The sequence below is a fragment of the Pocillopora damicornis genome, chromosome 14, assembly GCF_964200805.1.
Source record: "Pocillopora damicornis chromosome 14, jaPocDami1.2, whole genome shotgun sequence".
Taxonomy (NCBI): domain Eukaryota; kingdom Metazoa; phylum Cnidaria; class Anthozoa; order Scleractinia; family Pocilloporidae; genus Pocillopora; species Pocillopora damicornis.
Window position 1 is genome coordinate 16,978,571 of NC_142683.1, and position 20,912 is coordinate 16,999,482.

Genomic DNA, 20,912 nt, shown 5'->3' on the forward strand with positions numbered 1-20,912 from the left:
ATCGGCAATACATGACAGGAAAGTTCCAGAAAACAAACGTCGAAGTCCAAAACCCAAGCATTATGGAGTTTCTTCGAAAGCAAAGAAAACATCGTGTTACAGATGTGGAGCTCAGCCAGGTCACCCTCCTCAGCGTTGCCCAGCCAAAGATGCTACCTGCAATGCATGCAACAAAAAGGGTCATTATTCCAAGGTCTGCAAATCCTCAAAACAAGTCCATAGAGTTAATGATGATTCGGAAGAAGATGATATCTCTGTAATGACCGTCAACGAAGTCGTCAACACAATCGAAACATCGGAGAAATGGCGTACAAATCTATCGATAGGAAACTCCGAAGTAAATTTCAAGATTGATACCGGCGCAGATGTCACAGTTATTCCTGAAGAAGTCTTTCGCCAATGCAACTTAGGAAAACTACATTACACCTCCAAAAGACTCTTTGGAGCGGATCACAAGGGTCTCTGTGTAATAGGGACAATTCGTGACACTTTATCCCTGGGAGAAAAGTGCGTGACCGAAGATATTTACGTTGTTAAAGGCCTAAAAGAGCCTCTTCTGGGGCAGCCAGCGATTCAAAAGCTAAATCTATTGGCTCGAATCAATGAAATCCAAAGTCAAAGCTACGAAGAAAGTATTAAAGCGAAATATCCTCAACTGTTCCATGGACTGGGAGAACTTGAGGGAGAGTATGAAATCAAGTTGAAGTCAGACGCTCAACCGTTTGCCATCATGACCCCACGACGTGTTCCATTACCAATGAAAAGCAAAGTAAAAGAAGAGCTTGCCCGAATGGAGAAGTTGGGAGTAATCAGAAAGGTTGACAAGCCTACAAATTGGTGCGCTGGAATGGTGACAGTACCTAAACCAAACGGGAAAATCCGAATATGTGTGGATCTGACAAAGCTCAATGAAAACGTTTGCCGTGAAACGTATCCACTTCCAAAGATTGAAGCCTTGCTAGGTGAAATTGGAGAGTCCACAGTGTTCACCAAAATTGACGCAAATTCCGGTTTTTGGCAAGAGAAGCTAGCAGAAAACTCTCAACTCCTGACCACATTTCTGACTCCCTTTGGCAGATATTGTTTTCAGCGACTCCCCTTCGGTTTGAAATCAGCACCAGAACGATTCCAAAAGAGAATGCTAAACGAGCTGGAAGGTTTAGAAGGAGTCATATGCATTATGGATGACATCCTCGTGCATGGAAAGACGCAAAAACAACATGATGAACGACTTGACGCAGTTTTAACAAGATTGATCAGAGCAAGAATCACCTTGAACCCAGAGAAGTGCGAATTTTCAAGGAAACAATTGAAGTTCGCGGGCCATAGTCTCAGCGCTCAAGGAATAGGCCCCGATCCAGACAAGACTGCAGCTATTGAAAAGATGGAGAAACCGCAAAATGTTGCAGAACTACGGAGATTCCTGGGAATGATCAACCACCAACAAAAGTTCATCGAAAATCTGTCTGAGAAGACTATGCCTCTTCGCGATCTTCTTTCAAGCAAGAACGAATGGCACTGGAGTCAAGCTCAAGAAGATTCTTTCACTCGCTTGAAGAAAGAAATGACTCAAGCGCCAGTTCTCGCTCATTACTGCTCCAATAAAGAAACTATTATATCTGCAGACGCGTCGTCGTATGGATTAGGAGCAGTCCTCTTACAAGTCCAAGAAGATGACTCAAAGAAGCCAATCGCCTACGCTTCGCGCTCTATGACGTCTACTGAACAAAGATACGCTCAGATAGAGAAAGAAGCACTCGCAACTACTTGGGCTTGTGAAAAGTTTGCCGACTTTGTCCTCGGTAAAGAGTTCCTTATCGAAACGGATCACAAACCGTTGGTGCCGTTACTAGGATCAAAATGTCTCCAGGACATGCCACCACGTATTCAAAGGTTCCGGATGCGACTTATGCGCTACTCGTACCAAATAGTCCATGTACCCGGAAAAGACCTCACCACAGCTGATACCTTATCAAGAGCACCACTTCACCGAAGTCTCACGAAAGACGAGAAGAAACTTAACGAAGATTTAAACCTCTATGTCTCACACATAGTAGAATGCCTGCCAACTACAGAGCGCCGCTTGCAAGAAATACGCCTTCATCAGGACGAAGACGAAGTCTGTTCAAAGCTTAAGCTGTTCTGCAGTGAAGGCTGGCCAGAGAAACATCACTTGAATTGTTCACTCCAACCGTACTGGCAGTACAGGGCAGAAATCACAGTTCAGCAGGGAATCCTAATGAAAGACGACAGAGTCATAATTCCCTCAGTGTTAATGTAGTTTTCCTAAGTTGCATTGGCGAAAGACTTCTTCAGGAATAACTGTGACATCTGCGCCGGTATCAATCACCTAAAAGCGATTTTCGCGCGCCATGGAATTCCAGAAACCGTGATCTCCGATAACGGACCGCAGTATTCCTCAGCGGAATTCGCCAAATTTGCAGAAAAATGGGGATTCACACACATTACAAGCAGTCCAAAATACCCACAAAGCAACGGAGAAGCTGAACGCATGGTGCAAACAACTAAAAACCTCCTTAAAAAATCTGATGATCCGTATGAAGCACTACTCGCTTACAGAGCTACTCCACTGGAAAACGGATTCAGCCCAGCCGAACTATGCATGGGACGGCGACTACGCACCACCCTTCCAACTACTCCGTCTAAACTAACACCGCAATGGCCAGAGTTAACGACATTGCGTGAAAAGGAAGCCAAGATTAAGACCGAGCAAATGAAAGAGTACAACCGACGACATGCAGTTAAAGAGCTCAGTAATCTGTCGCCAGGCGATCGTGTTTACATCCCTGATCGCAAAGAGAACGCGGTAGTAGTATCCAAAACACCACAGCCACGTTCCTACTACCTCGACACTGACAGCAACGCAACTGTTAGAAGAAACAGACGTCAACTCAATCCAAATCCTAAAGAAGCAAAGTACACAACGGAAAGCCCTCCACCTGATCCTCCCGAAATTTCCAAGGATCAGCCACCTATTCCGGCAGAGAAGAACGAAGCTTTTATGTCTGCCCAAAAGTCTTCCATTCCAGTTCCCGTTCCTGGAACCGCTACTCGTTCCGGAAGAAAGGTCAACCCGCCCAAGAGATTAGGTTTTGATTAGGACTGAATGAACATTTGCTATTAGTTTCATGATCAAATTACTTAATAGACTCGCTTTCCATTATTAGAAGACTTTGCACAGAGACATTCTTACAGTATCGAAATGTCTAGAAAGGGGGATGTGGGATTAGCCCTTAACCCTCTTATCTACCAACCGCGCTCGACTTATAAATATCCTAATGTGATTATGCAACAGTTCAGTTGACCTCAGGCCCTGCTCTTGTGAGCTCCTCTGCTCATTAAATATATAGCTTTAAATATATACTTGGCCTCCACTCTTTCTTTCGCCTCCGATAATCGCACAGGAACTCATTACCCGGAGACTCCATACCAATTGTACTCTTGTGTCAGCCCTGTCATGTATCTCTTTATTTTTATAACTGACAGGTGTGTGTGTGTGTGTGTGTGTGTGTGTGTGTGTGTGTGTGTGTGTGTGTGTGTGTGTGTGTGTGTGCGTGCGTATCTCGTAGTGGGTATTGCTCAGTCTCTTGATTTCTTTGCATAACTGGCATAATGGCAGTAAAATTTCTTACCTAAAGTAAACGTGAAGCGAATTTCAATTATTCAGAATTGATAACGATGTTCATGAGTGATTTTGTTTCAGACTTTTTGAGTCCAACCCGAGAATTCAAGACATATCTCCCGCCTCTAAGAATTTGAAATTTGAAGCCGTAATCAACTCTCGACCTCTGTATCTTCACGTCAGACGAGTCATGACCGCGCTGGAAAATACTGTGTTTTCTTTAAACGCCGTAGAGGTTTTCATCGAGTATTTAATGAACTTTGGAAAAAGAGATAAAACATGGCACGTGTGGCTGGAAGATTTCGATGTATGTTTTCTATTATGCCGATCAAGGCTACTTAGAGGTACATATTGTTGTATAGCGCTGTATAGTAATATAAACTGCAGAAAAGGGAAGTATAGAGCTATCTAGGGGTACATATCGCTGTTCAAGATCCATCAACTGTTTTTACCCGTGCGCGATTGGTCTAAACGCAGCAAGTGACTGAATATCCCCCTGCTGAAACTGGGTGATATCCGAGAATATAACCCAAGCGATATTCCCAAATTTCTAAACCTTACGTCCACCACTATAAATCTTTTTTTCAAACTTAATTCAATTCAGAATAAGTTAGTATTATCATCTGAAGTTAATTACGTAAATTGAAAGCTCACGTTTCGAGCGTTAGCCCTTTGCAATCGCAAAGGACGAAGGTCTAACGTTTTTCATTACCCCTTTTAGTCATTCAATTCAGTAAGCTGTTCATAAATATTTTTCACGTGCGTTGCAAAATATTTCAAGGATAAAAAACACAACTGTCTGTATTTTGGGACATTGTCTGTCCCCGGAAGGTTTCGGTTTTCGTATCTTGGAAAAGACAATGTCCACGGACAAATACCCGTACTCGTTGCCAAATTGGATAAACTATTCATATAGCGCTGTATGGTGATGTAAAATTCGGTCGAGGGAAGCATATGGCTATTTACGGGTACATATTGTTGTGAAGCGCTGTGAAGTTATTGCATTTCACGGATTTACAGTGTTACTAAGGGTATGACGTTGTATTGTGCTGTATATTGATAAAGGTTGCAGTAGAGGGATCTATAGTGGTATTGAAGGGAGGGGGGAGAGGGGCATATGGGCGTGCGTATTCGAGGAGTTTATTCTACGATGTAAGGACACATGGAGTCGAATAATCGATGGCTCATAATGAATCTCTCAAGTTGTTATCGATTATCTCTCTAAGTACTATAGTAACTTATCCTTTCTTGATTATTGATTTGTCAAAACTCTTTTCCAGGGTCTTCTCTGCGTCTACATCCGAGACGGCGGCTAGCGACTCAGTGGAGTCTATGGATTAGCCTGCCGCCATTTTGGATTCGCAGTGTAGGTGGACCCTGGGCGAGAGTTTGACCCATACCCAATCAGATGATAGAAGAAGCCTTGATTTGGATATTGAAGGACTCGTTCCCAACAAAATTCGCTGAGTATGGCGCCGAGACTTGGAGGGAGCTCTTTCGCTTTATAACTGCTACTATGATGAAAGGACTGAGGAGAGAAAACACTAGCACGTAAGACTTAATACCGAGAGACCCTGTTGACTGGGAATTAGTCGAGAGGAAAACTGAGATTTTACTAGGGATGACGATAAGGGGACACCATCCTGACGTGGACAAAATGAGCATGATAACAACTACTCTGGGGGAGTAGGGAGGTTTATGAGATATTAGAAGCATGACGTTGCGTGAGGATTAAGACGAATGAAAACTGAAACAGACAAGGAGATAGTTGCGTCTCATGAAGCGCGCAGAAGAATAAAGTTGGAGGCGATGAAAGAAGTGCGCGTAAGGATGGGAATAAAGGAAAAGTATGATGAAAAAAAATAAGGAAGGAACAAAAGGAAGGAGAAAAAAGGGACGCGCAAATGTGAAAAGGTATAAAAACCTGTGTGTGGAAAAAGGTAAAAAAGGGCGCAGACATGTAACAGTATGAACATGTCCATCAGCTTCCAAAACTGTGAGGCTATATGGAGAACAATAGACAGTGAAAGACATACAATCCAATACAATAAGTGGGTGGGGGCTTGAAACATGGAATGTTAGTACATTGTCAGCTGCACAGATTACAAAATTGGCGCGCGCGTGTCGAAACAAGCATTGAAGTCCTCACAGGATCCGTTCTCTTTGCGTCTTACAAGAATCCTTAGAATATGGAGACAGACAATAAAAATCAACACAGTTTTCGTATTTTATACACTGTATATTTCTCTTACACAAAGAAGTATAAAATTAAGTACAACAGAAACTGCATTAGATTGTCCAAGGCTTTAAGTAAAATACACGCAACACGGAGACACTAAAATGAACCCATTTACTCCCAAGACTGATCATAATTTGAATTAATACACCAACAAACATGGTGTCAATAAGAATTAGAGAAAATCTAGACTGGAAGAAAATTTTTTGCTAGAAACGTAATGTTACATCAGATTCTCGGAATGAAGCTACAAACAAACACATTCTTGTCAGTTGGGAGAATTTGTCTTCAGAACTTGAGAGTTCATGAGTTAATTAACCTAAAGTAAGTGAACAATTATTTTTAACTGTAAATAAAAATAACATCAAAATACTTCACTCGAAATACAATGACATTACACAAAACATATGTAGTTGAAACTGTTCGACCTTGTTTTTAAAATCCTACGTTACATCATGTTCAACCATGTGCGAGGTTAACTAATATATCAATAGTAGTTACGAAAAATCTGCAAAATTAAGATTCATTTAACAAAACTTTCTTCTAAAACAGCCGTGATACAGTATATCTTAATTTTTGACCACCTAACGGGTTCTAACTAAAAAGCGTACAATGAATACCTAGGTATAAATTCTTAAATCTAAGAAAGATATTATCAGACATCTTCAAATTAAACTAAGGTAAATCTAAAGAAATGAAAGCAAATTAAACAGGGAATTTTCAAAAATTGAAAGTTTTATCCTGAAGTCCTGAACCTTTTCAACTTCGGACTACATTTACATTTGTGGTGAACCTTTTCACCAAAAAAATTCCCATTGATGACTACATGGTTTACTTTATCTCCTTCTTTACTTAATTGGTATAAATATTTTCCTACAAGAAACAACAAATTCCATAGAACATACAGTAAAGTCACAACTGTGGAAACTACCGTTACAGTGAACTCTGCTTTGCTGTTTCCTTATTTCGATTACATGCACAATTTTTAACCTCTCTGTCGTAGTTCTTTAAAACGAAAAGATAAGTGTTTGATACAACGGAATAAAATTGACCAAACTCATTTGATTACAAACAGGGTTTTAGCCAGCTTTTTGACTTGCTTTGGGCCTGTTTCCTCACAAAGTTCAATTTTCGTTTCAACATTTGCAAAAGTCGTATTATGAAAGTCAAGCGGGCGGAAAACAATTGTAGGCCGGGCCTACGGGACTAGAGGCTGGCTACACCCCTGAAAGTAGGTCTTATGTCTCTTACATATGGTCAGTAAATTCAATTATCTGTGATGTTTACTTCTTCAAATTAAGCTTAGAATGGCAATCTTGGCACTGATAGAATTAGATTCATTGAGATGGATTGAAAAAAATATTACACAAATTTTCCTGTGAAGACAATCTCAAATTGTAACAAAGTAATTTATGATATAGAGAAACCATCCAAGTTTTATTAGCATGTTGCTGCAAATTTAGAAATCAAACTTTTGGAATTACAAATTTCGCCAACTTTTGCAAATGACGAACTGTTTCTTTGCTTATTAAAAGCTTAGAGTATAAACGAAATTAAAACCCGGTGAACAAGCTCCTGGTTATGTAAAAGAAAAAGTCTTTAAATTGTTTTCCATACAACTGATTGTGGTACAGGAATAGAGCTGAGTGTCATATTAACGAAAACGAACACCTCGCAATCACCTTCAACTACTGTAGGCCTTGTTACATTTCGTTCTGTTCGCAAGCGTTTAAATTTTAAAGGTAACAAAAAAAGACAATTCCACTGATCAAAATACAATAAAATAGTCTGATTTTATTTCTTCACCATGGTAAAGCTACACATCTCAAGTTCCATTCAACAAAAAGTAGAAAGTTATGAAAAATAGTCAAAATTGCCAAAATAGAGAAACATTTAACGCCTCTAAGTTCATGCGTCATTCTTTTTGAGATGAGAAAAAACAAGTTTTCATGTATTTGATTTTGTATTCAAATTTTCTCTTTCCTTTGCCATGAAGTCAAAAGTAACGTCATCTCCAATCAGCAAAAAGGGAGCCCAGTGTTTGATGTCGCGGAACTGGTCTGATTCTCTAAGGCTTCTCATGGCCAGGTTCAGTGACTCGCTTGCAGGTTTACTTTCGGCAAGGTGTAGATAAAAGCATTTCATGAACTCAAGAGTAACCTTGTCATCAATCGCCCACAGGGACACCACAACAGACCGAGCACCAGCCCCCATAAAAGCGCGTGCAATGCCAACCACACCTTCAGCCTTGATCTCGCCTCGACCGCTGTGGCAGCAACTAAGTACAACTAGTTTAGCGCGAAGTTGACCATTTAACACATCTCGAATCGTTAAAATGTAATCCTCCTTCTCGGTAGGCACAGTAGATGTTCGGTCTGGGTCAGGTGTGAGAGCAATTTCGCCAGTTTCTTCACATCCGTGTGCCGCAAAGTGAACTAAGGAAACGGAACTGAGTCTTTTTAGCACCTCACGTTTCGTGGCCTGTCTGCCAGTGATTGGCGCGATATTCAGAATTTTTCCGATCATTTCTACTTCTTCTTTAGCACACGGAAGCTGCTCGAGGATTTTCTCTCCCTCGCTGTTAGTAACCTCAGATACCCACGGATCTCCTACAAGTAACGCACCATTCCTTTTGTGATAATCATCTGGGCAATCGGCAATGAGTCCGAGACTCGTTAATGATGGAGCGAGTCGGATTCTGAAAGATTCACAAAGGTATTTAGAATTACCATCTTTGAGTGCAGCGTAAGGAGCGAGCCACAGGGGTCCATCGGGAATAATGAGTAACTCATCCCCTTGAAGCAGGTCAGACACCGGCTTCATAACGGTATCGTACAAAGTGTTCAAGCATTCGTTTTGTTGGATAGGAGGTTGAGGGTTGTCTTCTTTAGGTTTCTCATCCACTTTTGAACGGCTCTCCCTCAAAACATCCAAAGATCGATTCTCGCATCTCACATTAGAAACAACACCAAGTTGTGTATAGACACTGAGCATGAACGACTCAAAGGACTGGCTAGATCCACTATTCTCTGAAACAAAACCTTTCAGTTTACTTTGTCTTAGCTGAACTTGTTTTCTTTCGGACACAACCCAAAGATTGACGTCAGCTTTGTCCACTGCCTGAAAGACGGTGTTTGATGGAACGCTTTTTAAAACTTTTGAAAAACGTTTCATCCAATTCGATTTAGACTTAGCAGTGACTGCTAAATCTTCATCACCTGCCTTGTGCTGACTTGCTTCACCACAAAAACTGGATTCCATAAGGTCGGACAGAGCTTGAGCTCGTCCTTTCTCAGCAACAAATAAGGCTTCATCTACATTACCTTGTTCTACGAGAACTCTCCACAAACCCGTATACGCCATTTGATATTGATTTCGAAAGTTAACTTTCCACTCGTCTTTAGATTTTAGAAGTACTCTCAAGGAATTGAATAAGTTTATGCTAGCTTGGTAGTGCTCAACGGCTTTTGGCAGTCCACCTTGCAACTCAAAAACGCATCCTAATGAATAGTAGGCCATTGCCTCCATTGATTTGTCTCTTACTTCTTTAGCTATTTTAAGATGTAGGTTGTGGTACTCTATGGCTTTTTTGAAATCACCCAGACTAAAATAAGCATTGCCAAGATTGCCATAAGCAGCACCCTCCCCATGCTTGTTTCCTACTTCTTTAGCTATTTTAAGATTTAGGTTGTGGTACTCTATGGCTTTTTTGAAATCACCCAGACTCTTATAAGCAATGCCAAGATTGCCATAAGCAGTACCCTCCCCATGCTTGTTTCCTACTTCTTTAGCTATTTTAAGATGTAGGTTGTGGTACTCTATGGCTTTTTTGAAATCACCCAGACTCTTATAAGCATTGCCAAGATTGCCATAAGCGTTACCCTCCCCATGCTTATTTCCTACTTCTTTAGCTATTTTAAGATGTAGGTTGTGGTACTCTATGGCTTCTTTGAAATCACCCAGACGGTCATAACCATTGCCAAGATTGCCATAAGCGTTACCCTCCCCATGCTTGTCTCCTACTTCTTTAGCTATTTTAAGATTTAGGTTGTGGTACTCTATGGCTTTTTTGAAATCACCCAGACGGTGATAGGCATTGCCAAGATTGCCATAAGCGTTACCCTCCCCATGCTTGTCTCCTACTTCTTTAGCTATGTTAAGATGTAGGTTGTGGTACTCTATGGCTTCTTTGAAATCACCCAGACGGTCATAACCATTGCCAAGATTGCCATAAGCGTTACCCTCCCCATGCTTGTCTCCTACTTCTTTAGCTATTTTAAGATTTAGGTTGTGGTACTCTATGGCTTTTTTGAAATCACCCAGACGGTGGTAAGCAATGCCAAGATTGCCATAAGCCTTACCCTCCCCATGCTTATTTCCTACTTCTTTAGCTATTTTAAGATGTAGGTTGTGGTACTCTATGGCTTCTTTGAAATCACCCAGACGGTCATAACCATTGCCAAGATTGCCATAAGCGTTACCCTCCCCATGCTTGTCTCCTACTTCTTTAGCTATTTTAAGATTTAGGTTGTGGTACTCTATGGCTTTTTTGAAATCACCCAGACTCTTATAAGCAATGCCAAGATTGCCATAAGCGTTACCCTCCCCATGCTTGTTTCCTACTTCTTTAGCTATTTTAAGATGTAGGTTGTGGTACTCTATGGCTTTTTTGAAATCACCCAGACGGTTATAAGCATTGCCAAGATTGCCATAAGCGTTACCCTCCCCGTGCTTGTCTCCTACCTCTTTAGCTTTTTTAAGATATAGGTTGAGGTACTCTATGACTTCTTCTCCCCGATTATAGAGATCTATGACTTTCTTGACATCACCTGAACTTGCACTACCATGGTCATGACTAATAGGATCTTTTTCCTCCATGGACCTATCTCCCACTTCACTGACAGACTGAAGTCTTAATGACAACAACATCCTATTGTTTTTGTCAATCTTTTTTATGTTAAGGGTTAAAAATGTGGAAAAAACAAAGAAATATTATTTTTCTGATCATATTAATTTATGATAGTCCATTTTAACATTTGCGTGCTTGGTTCTCAAGCATTTGAACTGGATTGTGGCTAAGGGTGACCTTGTTATGATAAAAACATTGCTGCTATTTAAAGCAAACTACTTTGTTATTATCGTTTCTAGATACTGGTCTCTATCACAACAAGGTCATCTTTATTTTTACTCCAAATCAAAGGCTTGGCAACTAAGTACACAACTATAAAATGGCCCATTAGGAGGGCTTGCATGAAAGATAGATGTTTTATCAACATTCAGTTAGTCAGTTATCAAGTAAATTTACATTTCAAAAATCCTTTTTTCAGTGTGCAGCCTCAAAATTTAACGCGAAATATCTAAATTTAATCCCTTTTTTACAAAAACTCAGCAGCACTTGCTCAATTTTTAAATTAATATAGCTTTAACATCAGACGAATGTTAACAGCAGTGGAAGAAATGAGTCTACAACACCAATACGTGTCTTTAAAATTTTTATTTGTCCATAGGAAAGCAGGACGAAAGTTTCCGAGTCTCTAAGTAGTGGAAAAAAAAGTCGAAGGCAAGAAAACCTGCATAAGTTATCTAAACATTACCGAGCTTTTGTTCTGGCTTGTTTTAGAGAGATCATCTAGCCACGTACCATGTATAAACTGGATGAATATTAGTCTTTTCACCCTTTAACTCCCATGAGTGACCAAGAGAGAATTTCTCCTTACAATAGCAATACAATATCAATCAGATAAGTGTTGAGAGTAAAAAAATATATCAATTTGGGGATAATTAGTTGATCCAATGCTGAATTCTTTGAACTAACATTACAAAAATCGTACGGTTAACAGTAAGGATAATTACAAACTTGGTCTGTGAATTAAAGGGTTATCTAAACTAATGTACCAGTTATTGGCATGGATAGTATAACTAAGTCAAATTGGCTAAAAGGAGTAATATCTTTAATAAGTCATGAGGTAATAACTTATCCTACGTTTCTTAATAACACACACTTAAAGTATGTGAACTGACAAGTTCCCATCATAATTAATACCCTTCTTTGTATTTTCTCCCTTGAAACATCATATTATGGAAACTATTTCCATTATACCCACGGTTAAAAATGAAAGATTCCTTCAAAGGATACAGCTAGTCCCTTATCACACCAACTGATCGCTTCTTCAAATCTCTTCAATTCAACACAAGCAGTGGCTCCTGTAGGCAACAACACAAAGAAGCATACTATAACTGTAGCTCAATTCTGAGAAAAGAACCTGAAACCATTGAAATCATTACAGACCAGAAGAAAAAAAAAGACAAAACAAAACAAAACAAAAAAACTAAACGGAAAAGAATAAACAGGCCCTATTAGGTTTCAGTTAGATTTATTTAGCTTTACAGACAACTAAAACTTCGAAGAACATTTAAATTGGGATCAACAACTCCCACAAAAACACTAAGAGTTAGTTAAGTCCTGATGCTTCTTTTTAAAACAGCCAGATAGTGACTTGAGAGCGTGTCCACGAGAACACCAGCAGTCGTGCTACGTGCCATCCCACCGATTTCAGTGAAACTTTGCCAATTTAAAGGGTCTACCCCAAAACTAAAAAAACAGACTGGTTTCTGTTTTAGTTTTTACGGAGGGAGATAGACCACCCCCCCCGGTTTTTCTTGGATTTCAAGGAAATCGCTTCAATGGGTAAAATGTATGAAGCTCTCACTGCAATGGTATTTAACCGATTACTTTGAGGGTTTGCACACATACTTTTTACATCCTCAGTTAATAGGCGCCGCGAGTATCAGTCAGTTTGATCTACGGCTTGTCAATCAACAGAGGCAAATATACGACTGTGTTTTCAGACTTTTCGATTTATCCAAATATTTGACAACTTTGAGGTCAAATATCTCCCGTTGCCGGAAAGCTACAAGACTAATCTTAATTACCCTTTATAACCCATCATTTCATCTCTGAGAATCATCAAAAAAATATTTGGGCGCTACCGTATTTTTGTCTTGGATGCCTTTTAAAATCTGCGACTGTGACAAGTTTCTCTCAACTACACCTGTCACGCAATTCTTGCTCTAGGCGGTCACTTGACAAAATAAGCCTACATTTTTTAGCTCTTTATACAAGATGATTGATCGAGAAAGGTAAAAAATGGGAAAACTTTCGGGATTTTTTGGTTGGAATGGAAAATTTCACGTTTAGAGAGATGCATGTTGACGAAAAATCAATGGGAAAATCATAGCGTTTCTTTCTTCAGTCGTTTATTACTTTCAAAATTTGCTAAAATCAGGACATAGGGCTCTTGTACAGAACAAAACATTCATTAGCCTATACTTTGATCGTCTATTATTATCATCGCACAGTTTACAATAAGGAAACTGTAACAGGAGAGGAGATTTTAAAGTCACATGTCGCCTTCTTGTTGACGTACAAGTTCCCGAGTGTAACAACTTCTGCTTTTCCATACCGCGAATGACGAGAAACTCTGCCCCCCTTATTTGGTAGGAGCCAGTACCAGTAGCCCCATAAATTCATTAACTACGTCATGTTTCCAGAAAATAAGACTTGAAAATGTTTTTTCCACTTTCCACCATCAAGAAATCCACGTAGAGTATTGTAGTTGTAGTATTTGTAGGGTTCCTGCGTGACCTTTCATGAGAAGTAAAAATTGTTCACCTTTTTTCTTTTTTTAAGAAGACACTTCTAGAAAGTTCTTAATCCTTCTGTTATCTTATTTTCCTGTTTTTTGACTGCAAATATCATTTGCATTTGCTATTATTTTCGCTGATTGTCATGGCCTTTCCTGCGTGCACGTGCGAGCTAGTTCATATACAAGACTCTTTCGAGTTTCTCTGGGTGGTGTCGGGCTTAGGTGTGTAGGTCTGGCTCAAAAGATATCTGCACGCTGCAACACGTCTTCCTTTGTTTGCTCCTTTTTCTTCAATTGGATTTTCATTCTCTTGCTTGCATTATCACACATTTATGTTTTTTTATTCCCTCGGCGCGTTCCCTCAGATTTGGAAGTAGGCCATGAAAAGTCAATATTGACCAGAACTGAAATCCTTTTCTATCACTATTTGTTTCAGAGAACCCCCGTCATTTGTGACTTTATTTCACAAAAAAATGTGTTTTTATTTGCTATTTATTTCCATTAGCAAATAAAACTAGGTCCTGATAAGTTTTTTTGTCTCGTGACTCCCAAAAACTGTGTTTGCGACAACATCAATTGAGAAATCAAAGGCAATTACGCCTGAGAAATTCGCTTGTAGCCTTCTACCCGCAGAAGGCAACTCCATATAATGAAACGTTCTAGGACCTCTATAAACTAGAGACATTGCGTGATGTTGAGGGTTGAAATATTTACCCTAAATCTGTGACCCTCAAACGGATCACGTACTCGTACATGTAACGTCCGGAAAATGTCACGCATGTATAACACTGTGGGCGCACCTGGCGAATTCTATCCATTGGCAGTGTTTCGAGAAGAACATTGCTCGCGTGACATTTGCGTTACGTTTAAAAGTTTATTTAGTTTAATATTTCACTTTTTCTTTTCACTCATTGATCACCTTGATTGACACTGAAATATGAGTAAGTTGATGGTTTTTAGTTAGTTTTTACACGTGTCGTGTCGGAGGCATGAATCAGGATAGCTTTCCCGTTTTTGATGATTATACAGTTTAGTTTAACTCTGGAATCCCGTCACGAAGTAAGTCAGTTGTTTAAGTCGTTTTTGGTTTCCTTAGGCTTTGTTACATTCAATTATTCGCGTTGATTTCTGTTAGTGTAATCTCTGTAAGACCGCATGTAATTAGCGATTAAATCTGTTCGTGTTTTGAAGATTATATGATGTGCTTAGATCTCTTATTTTTGGTTAGGTTCTGTTGTTTAGAAATCTTATTTATTTATTGTTTCAGATCGAATAAAATTCTATTTATACGATTCGGGATTCTTTAGAGCCACGCAAGTAATTTGGTTTTCATCCGACGGATCGCTTCAATAGCAAAGAGACAACTTATTTACTATTTGTATATGAACAAGCTTTTTTACCCTACTTGAAAAAATCCTTGATGAAGTCTACTATTGTCAGGACAAGGATCTTGTCTTGTCTTGTCTTGTCTCTGTCTTACCGGTCTCACGTTACCAACTACGCCGTAACAATAATGGTATATTGTTAGAAAGACCTCAGCTAAGAACGAAGAAGACCTTGGGAGATCGCGCGTTATCGATGGCTGCCCCCTTTTTATGGAACAGTCATCCTCTGCCAATTAGACAGGAAACATCAATCGACTCTTTTAAACGCTCTGTTAAAACATATTTATTTAAAAAGGCTTTTAGTTAGATTATTTATTTATTTATTTATTTTATTTTTATTTTTTTATTATTTTTATTTTTTTAATATTGTAATGTTAATATTGTAATATTGTAATTTTACCGAGTAATTTTACTGGTTTTAATTTAGTTTTTAATAATATTGTAATGCGCTTTTGAGTATTTTTATAGAAAAAGCGCAATATAAGTATTAAATATTATTATTATTATTATTGTCAGACGAAACGCGTGAGATAAATACAAGTTTTTACTTTCTCAGTTCGTGCAGCGATGCTCACTAGTTTGTTCCGTCGAAAACGCTTTTCATGTGAAGTCACGTCGACCTCGACAGAAAAATTAAGCTCACCCTGTCATAATCGATGGTTTGATACCGTAAGTACCAATTTAGGTACATCATTGGGCTTTGATCACAATGATAAAAAAAATGTGCGTTTCCTCACGCTTGCCACGTTTATTCTTTGGAAAATTATTTTACTGGAGGGCGATGTCCCTTACCTTGGCGCGTCTTGACTCTGGCCGACGAAAATTATCGAGGTGAACTCCATGAAATTCTAGTCAAATGTTTAAAAACTTTGTCTACCCTTGATTTGCACGCAGAAAAAAAAAGGCAAATTCCGAACGGTATTTCAAAACATTTTATTCATTAGTCAATTTATGAACTGTTTTATAGCAGCCCGAGGAAAAAGCAAAATTGAAACAACCGGCGTATCGGTGAAATGAATTCCAATTTTTTCAACAAGGAGTTGGTAAGTTCATTTTTCCTACTAAATTTAAGTGGGGTTCATTTTTTGTGACAGCCGATCAAAGATAGACATCTCTGAAACGTCTCTGAAACTCTTTTTAAAAAGAGTTTACACTTCCAGTAATATTTTCCTCCTTCTCGCAACAGCGCAACAGACATTTTAATCCTATGTAGTGTAGGTGTATCAGTTCTATTACGTCTTCATAGTGATGTCATATAAGAAATCGAGTGTCTAAAAAGCCCTCAATTTAATCTCGAATTGAGCCCTCAATTTAATCTCGAATTGAGCCCTCAATTTAACACTCGAATTGATAAAGTCAAGATGGTGCAGTTGTCTTGTTCATTTGCAACTAACTGTAAAACCAAATGTTATTTTTCTCGCGCTGGCCAGGGACGGAAACAGCTCACACCTCTACATTCCTGGGTATACAGCTTAAAAAAAACATTTGAGAGACGTCGATGTATCCCAAACATGCGTTTCGTCCGAGATGGAGCTAATTCTAGCGCGTATTGGCATATTTGGAGATTACGAAGGCCGCGATTTCACGATGTACCTCAAATATCGTGCACAACTTGGTGTGAGATTTAGACCTTCGGGTTCGTAAATGCCAGTATCCTCCTCATAAAAATCGGAGACATAAAGTGAGAGAGAGATGAATCTGCAGATGGCAGAAGAAATCAAAGCTGGTGGCGAGTCTTCCTGGTGGCGGCAAGGTGACTGTAAACCTAAATAGAACGCGTACTGTAGCTGCTATCTTAGAGCCGGTAATGAATAAGGAAGAAGGGCAAGAAGAGCGCTTATCTGAACATCAGTTTTCCTAACTGGTGATTTGTGACTGAGATGAACTTTATATCATATGATTGCTAGGGATACGCAGGTACTGTAGAGGCGCTCACATAGATAGAGGTGGGCGATCCTCCCTCTGACTTAAGAACTGCGACAAGTTTATAGCACAGACCAACTGGCACAGTTTGAAGCACCTCAGGGTCTCACTAGGCTCGTCACATTAGAAACCTTCAGCAAACTAATCGTAGAAGCGGGTGGTTATCAGCAACGTGCACAGATTTCTGAACGCTGGTCATCGCGAGAACTATACCTAATCCTTCAGAGACGGAACAAGAAAGCGAGATATTCTTGCTAAAAGAAGGATGTATCAAGACGTTTCAGTCATTGGCTGCCATCCAAATGTACCCTGACAAAGACAAACACAGTGAGGCCGACAAAAAAATTCCGCCTAGGATAAGATGAAGAGGAAATGGACTAAGACCGGCGTGCCATTCTATAGGGGACGGCTACGTTCAAGGTCGGACCTCAGGTAAAAATTCTGACGAACAATCTCTAACTAGCCAAGAGGACTTTGGATGGGCTCTTTGGAAAACACAAAAAACAGCCACCTTTTCTCAGAAAGCAGAGAATTATCTCCTAGACGTGTGCTGGACAAGGGAGGAAACTAGTAAGGCAACCGCCTCTAATGTGATATCCCAAATATCGAGAGAGTTTAAGAGACGACACCAGTCAGAAATGTTATCTAAGACTGACCGGTTGATACAGCAGCAAATCGCTCGATACTTCAGCCGGTTATCTGCCGTAACAAAAATTGGTTTATTGATGAGGTCCCCCTCTGTAAATATGAATGAGGACGGAGAGGCCGTTGCCAATGATCTAGCTTCAGAATTCGAAACTGACCGAACAAGGCAGAAGATAAGGAGGGACTTTGCAAAATTTAGACAAAGACTGCAGGAGAGGGTACAGCTGCTATTAAGCTAAAAAAAAAAGACATTTGCATCTCACTTTTCTTTCATAATTATTGTCTTTGCTCACGAAAACAACTGGCCATGTCTTGGAATTTCATTAAGGGAGATTTGCAAGCCTACTCGTCAAATTACTGCTGGCTCATTCTTATTTTAAAATTTTACAAGTCACGCAATTAAACCCGGCAACACTCGATCTAGAGAGATGTGGATTTATATGTAGTAATAGAATGCTTGAAAAAAATATGCAGATATTTTACGATCGAAGCAGGTAAATAATCATAGAGATCTGCAGATTATTCTTAAATTGTTATCTAGCAGACAGCATGAACAACGCGCTTGAATAATTCCTACGGAGAGTCTTCGGGTCACACAACAGATGTTAGCATAGCGGAGTTCTGCATGTAAATGTTCGATGGCGGTAAGTGACAACGTCAACACTATTTTAATTTTATTTTCGGGATAGAAGCACAGTTTTTAGTCCGATAGAACTATTGATATTTGCTCTCAAGCGAGAGCGCAGAATTTCTCGTCTTTGAAAGCCGAAGTTGTAGCACACTGGAACATGTAGTAATATCAACCAACACGCAGCATGTGACTTTAAAATCTCCTAAAATGAGCAATGATGATGGTAAACAATCAAATTATAGACTAATGAATGTTTTGTGCCCTACAAAAGCCATATCTGCTGACTTTAGCAAATCTTCAAAGTAATAAACGACTGAAGAAAGAAACGCTACGATTTTGCCATTTATTTTTCGTCTACATGCATCTCTCTAAACGTGAAATTTTCCATTCCTACAGCAAATCTCGAAAGTTTTTAACATTTTTTACCTTTCTTTAACAACCATCTTGTATAAAGAGCTAAAAAATGTAGGTTTATTTTGTCAAGTGACCGCCTAGAACAAGAAGTGCGTGACAGGTGTAGTTAAGAGAAACTTGTCACAGTCGCAGATTTTAAAAGGCATCCAAGACAAAATTACGGTAGTGCCCAAAGATTTTTTTGATGATTTTCAGAGATAAAATGATGGGCTATAAAGGGTAATTAAGATTAGTGTTGTAGCTTTCTGGCAACGGGAGATATTTGACCTCAAAGTTGTCAAATATTTGGATGAATCGAAATGTCTAAAAACACAGTCATATATTTGCCTCCGTTGATTGACAAGCCGTCAATCAAACTGACTGATGCTCGCAGCAGACATTAACTAAGGATGTAAAAATATGTGTGCAAATCCTCAAAGTAATTGGTTAAATACCATCGTAGTAAGATCTTCATACATTTTACCTATTTGAAGCGATTTTCTTGGTGAAAACTAAGAAAAAAAAGGGGGGGTTGTCTATCCCCCCCCCCAGAAAAAAAACAAAGCAGAAACCAGTTTGTCTTTTTGAGTTTTGGGGTAGACCCTTTAAACTGGCAAAGTTTCATTGAAATCGGTGAGATGGCATGTAGCACGACTCTCCGGTGCTCTCGTGGACACGCTCTTAACATATCTGACACCTGTGACTCATTGAACTTAAGGAACTAAAATATTCATGCTGAAATTTTGCTTTGCATTCCGCATTGAGTTCTTCACCCCGTTCAAAATGATATTCTCATCATGATTAATGGAAGTAATGGCGTAGCAGTCAAGAGCTGGATTCAAATGTACATCAGGGTGGTCTCGACCTCTTAATTAAAGTCAATTGAGACAAGATTGAACTCCATTTAACCTCATTTAACCTTAGAGTGTTAAGTTCTTTTTTTATTACTATTATTATAGTACAGCTAACACATCTAACCTCTCACAATTGCCTTAAGGAAAGTTGGATTTAACTCAATGGCTGCTTCTGCATCCCTTAGTGAATCCTGGTCATTTCCTGTTATTGAAATAAATATCTCTGATTAGCCATACATGTTGCAAACCAACTACCATTACTATAATTTTGGGGAAAAACTTGTGATGCTCATTGACATCTGGGGAAAGAGGTTACTTCTTTGTATATTTGAGAGGCCAAGATAAGATGTAAATTTTTCCGGGCATGCATTCAAAATTATCACTGTTTTCAGAAAACTACCACTGACAACTCAATAGCTTCAAAATAGAAAAAAAAAATGCATATTAAAGCTCTCATCATCTTACCAAGTTTAAAATGTGCAATAGCCCTGTTGTTGTGCAGTTTGGCCTTCAGTTCTTTCTCGTTGCAGTTCATTTTAATTCCTTTGGTGTAAAAATGAATAGCATTGATGAAATCTCCTTTCTTGAAGGCCTCATTACCCTCATTCCTATAAACATCAGCTGCAGCTGCAAAGAAAAAATAAAAAATAAAAAATAATTTGTGTCAAAGTCTGTGGTTGTAGTTAATAATTACCTGTGGTTGTAGTTAATTAGTGCATAAGCAGAGCTGCCAAGATCTGGAGATTTAAAATCTGTAGATTTTTCCTTTAGTGCCAGCTGCCACTTTTGCACCTGCCTGACTTGACACATCCCCTGAAAAGCTTGGAGGATGCGTGCAGTCCCCCCCCTCCCCCCTTCAACAGTTATTATATAACTAACAGTTATTATATAGATGATAAGAATAATGATAAAGAAGATAAGATTAATATTTATAATGATGTTAATAATTTGGGTGACAACAGTGGTAATAACAATGATGAGAATTAAGCATCACTCAATTAGAAGCAAACCCTTGGGCATTTAAACTTTTGGAGATAGGTTTCCTAAAATTCCTATTCCACAGGCAAAATTAATAATGTGTTAAAATGCCCCACACAATTTTTAGGCAAAAAAATAAAATAAAATAATAATAATAATAAGCAACCTGACTTTCAACTAATTGACCAAGCTTTAAAACCTAGACCTTGTAGACTTTTTTCTTCTGAGCCATTTGTTAGTTAAAGTTCATTATCTACCTTAACTCTCTGAAACCCTAAGAGTGACCAGCATCTCACTTCTCCTTACAGTAATACTGCTGAATCATTCACTAAGCTCATGAGAATAAAGGAAATGATCACCAACCTAAGAAGCATTGATCTTCAAATGAATTCTCGTTTTCAGTACCACAAGAAACATACAAAGAATAGTACGGAGAATATGGATACTGATGTTAGGGTGTCAAGGGTTAAACACCTCCATATTCAATGATATAACACTTGCACTCTACTGGAAATTGGTTGCTGGGGGGAAGTTGAAACTTTCAATTGATTGTTGCATAATATAATGGAAAGATGATG

At 39.0% G+C, this 20,912-nt stretch overlaps 2 protein-coding genes across 2 annotated transcripts in view; one reads left to right on the forward strand and one right to left on the reverse strand.

Moving 5' to 3' along the window:
* Positions 1-5,804, forward strand: part of LOC149034775 (neuroglobin-like) — a 55,471-nt gene extending 49,667 nt beyond the window's left edge. The window contains exons 2-3 of the mRNA XM_089194906.1: positions 3,725-3,950; positions 5,052-5,804. Coding sequence (XP_089051032.1) covers positions 3,725-3,950; positions 5,052-5,198 — 373 coding nt within the window. The 3' untranslated portion in view covers positions 5,199-5,804. The remainder of the gene's footprint in view (positions 1-3,724; positions 3,951-5,051) is intronic.
* Positions 5,805-5,857: 53 nt separating this feature from the next.
* LOC149034778 (uncharacterized) overlaps positions 5,858-20,912 on the reverse strand; it is a 51,327-nt gene continuing 36,272 nt past the window's right edge. Inside the window, exons 3-6 of the mRNA XM_089194472.1 lie at positions 19,822-19,983; positions 19,481-19,558; positions 12,016-12,083; positions 5,858-10,826 (exon numbers count right to left, since the gene is read on the reverse strand). Of these exons, the coding sequence (XP_089050598.1) occupies positions 7,827-10,826; positions 12,016-12,083; positions 19,481-19,558; positions 19,822-19,983 (3,308 nt within the window). The 3' untranslated portion in view covers positions 5,858-7,826. The remainder of the gene's footprint in view (positions 10,827-12,015; positions 12,084-19,480; positions 19,559-19,821; positions 19,984-20,912) is intronic.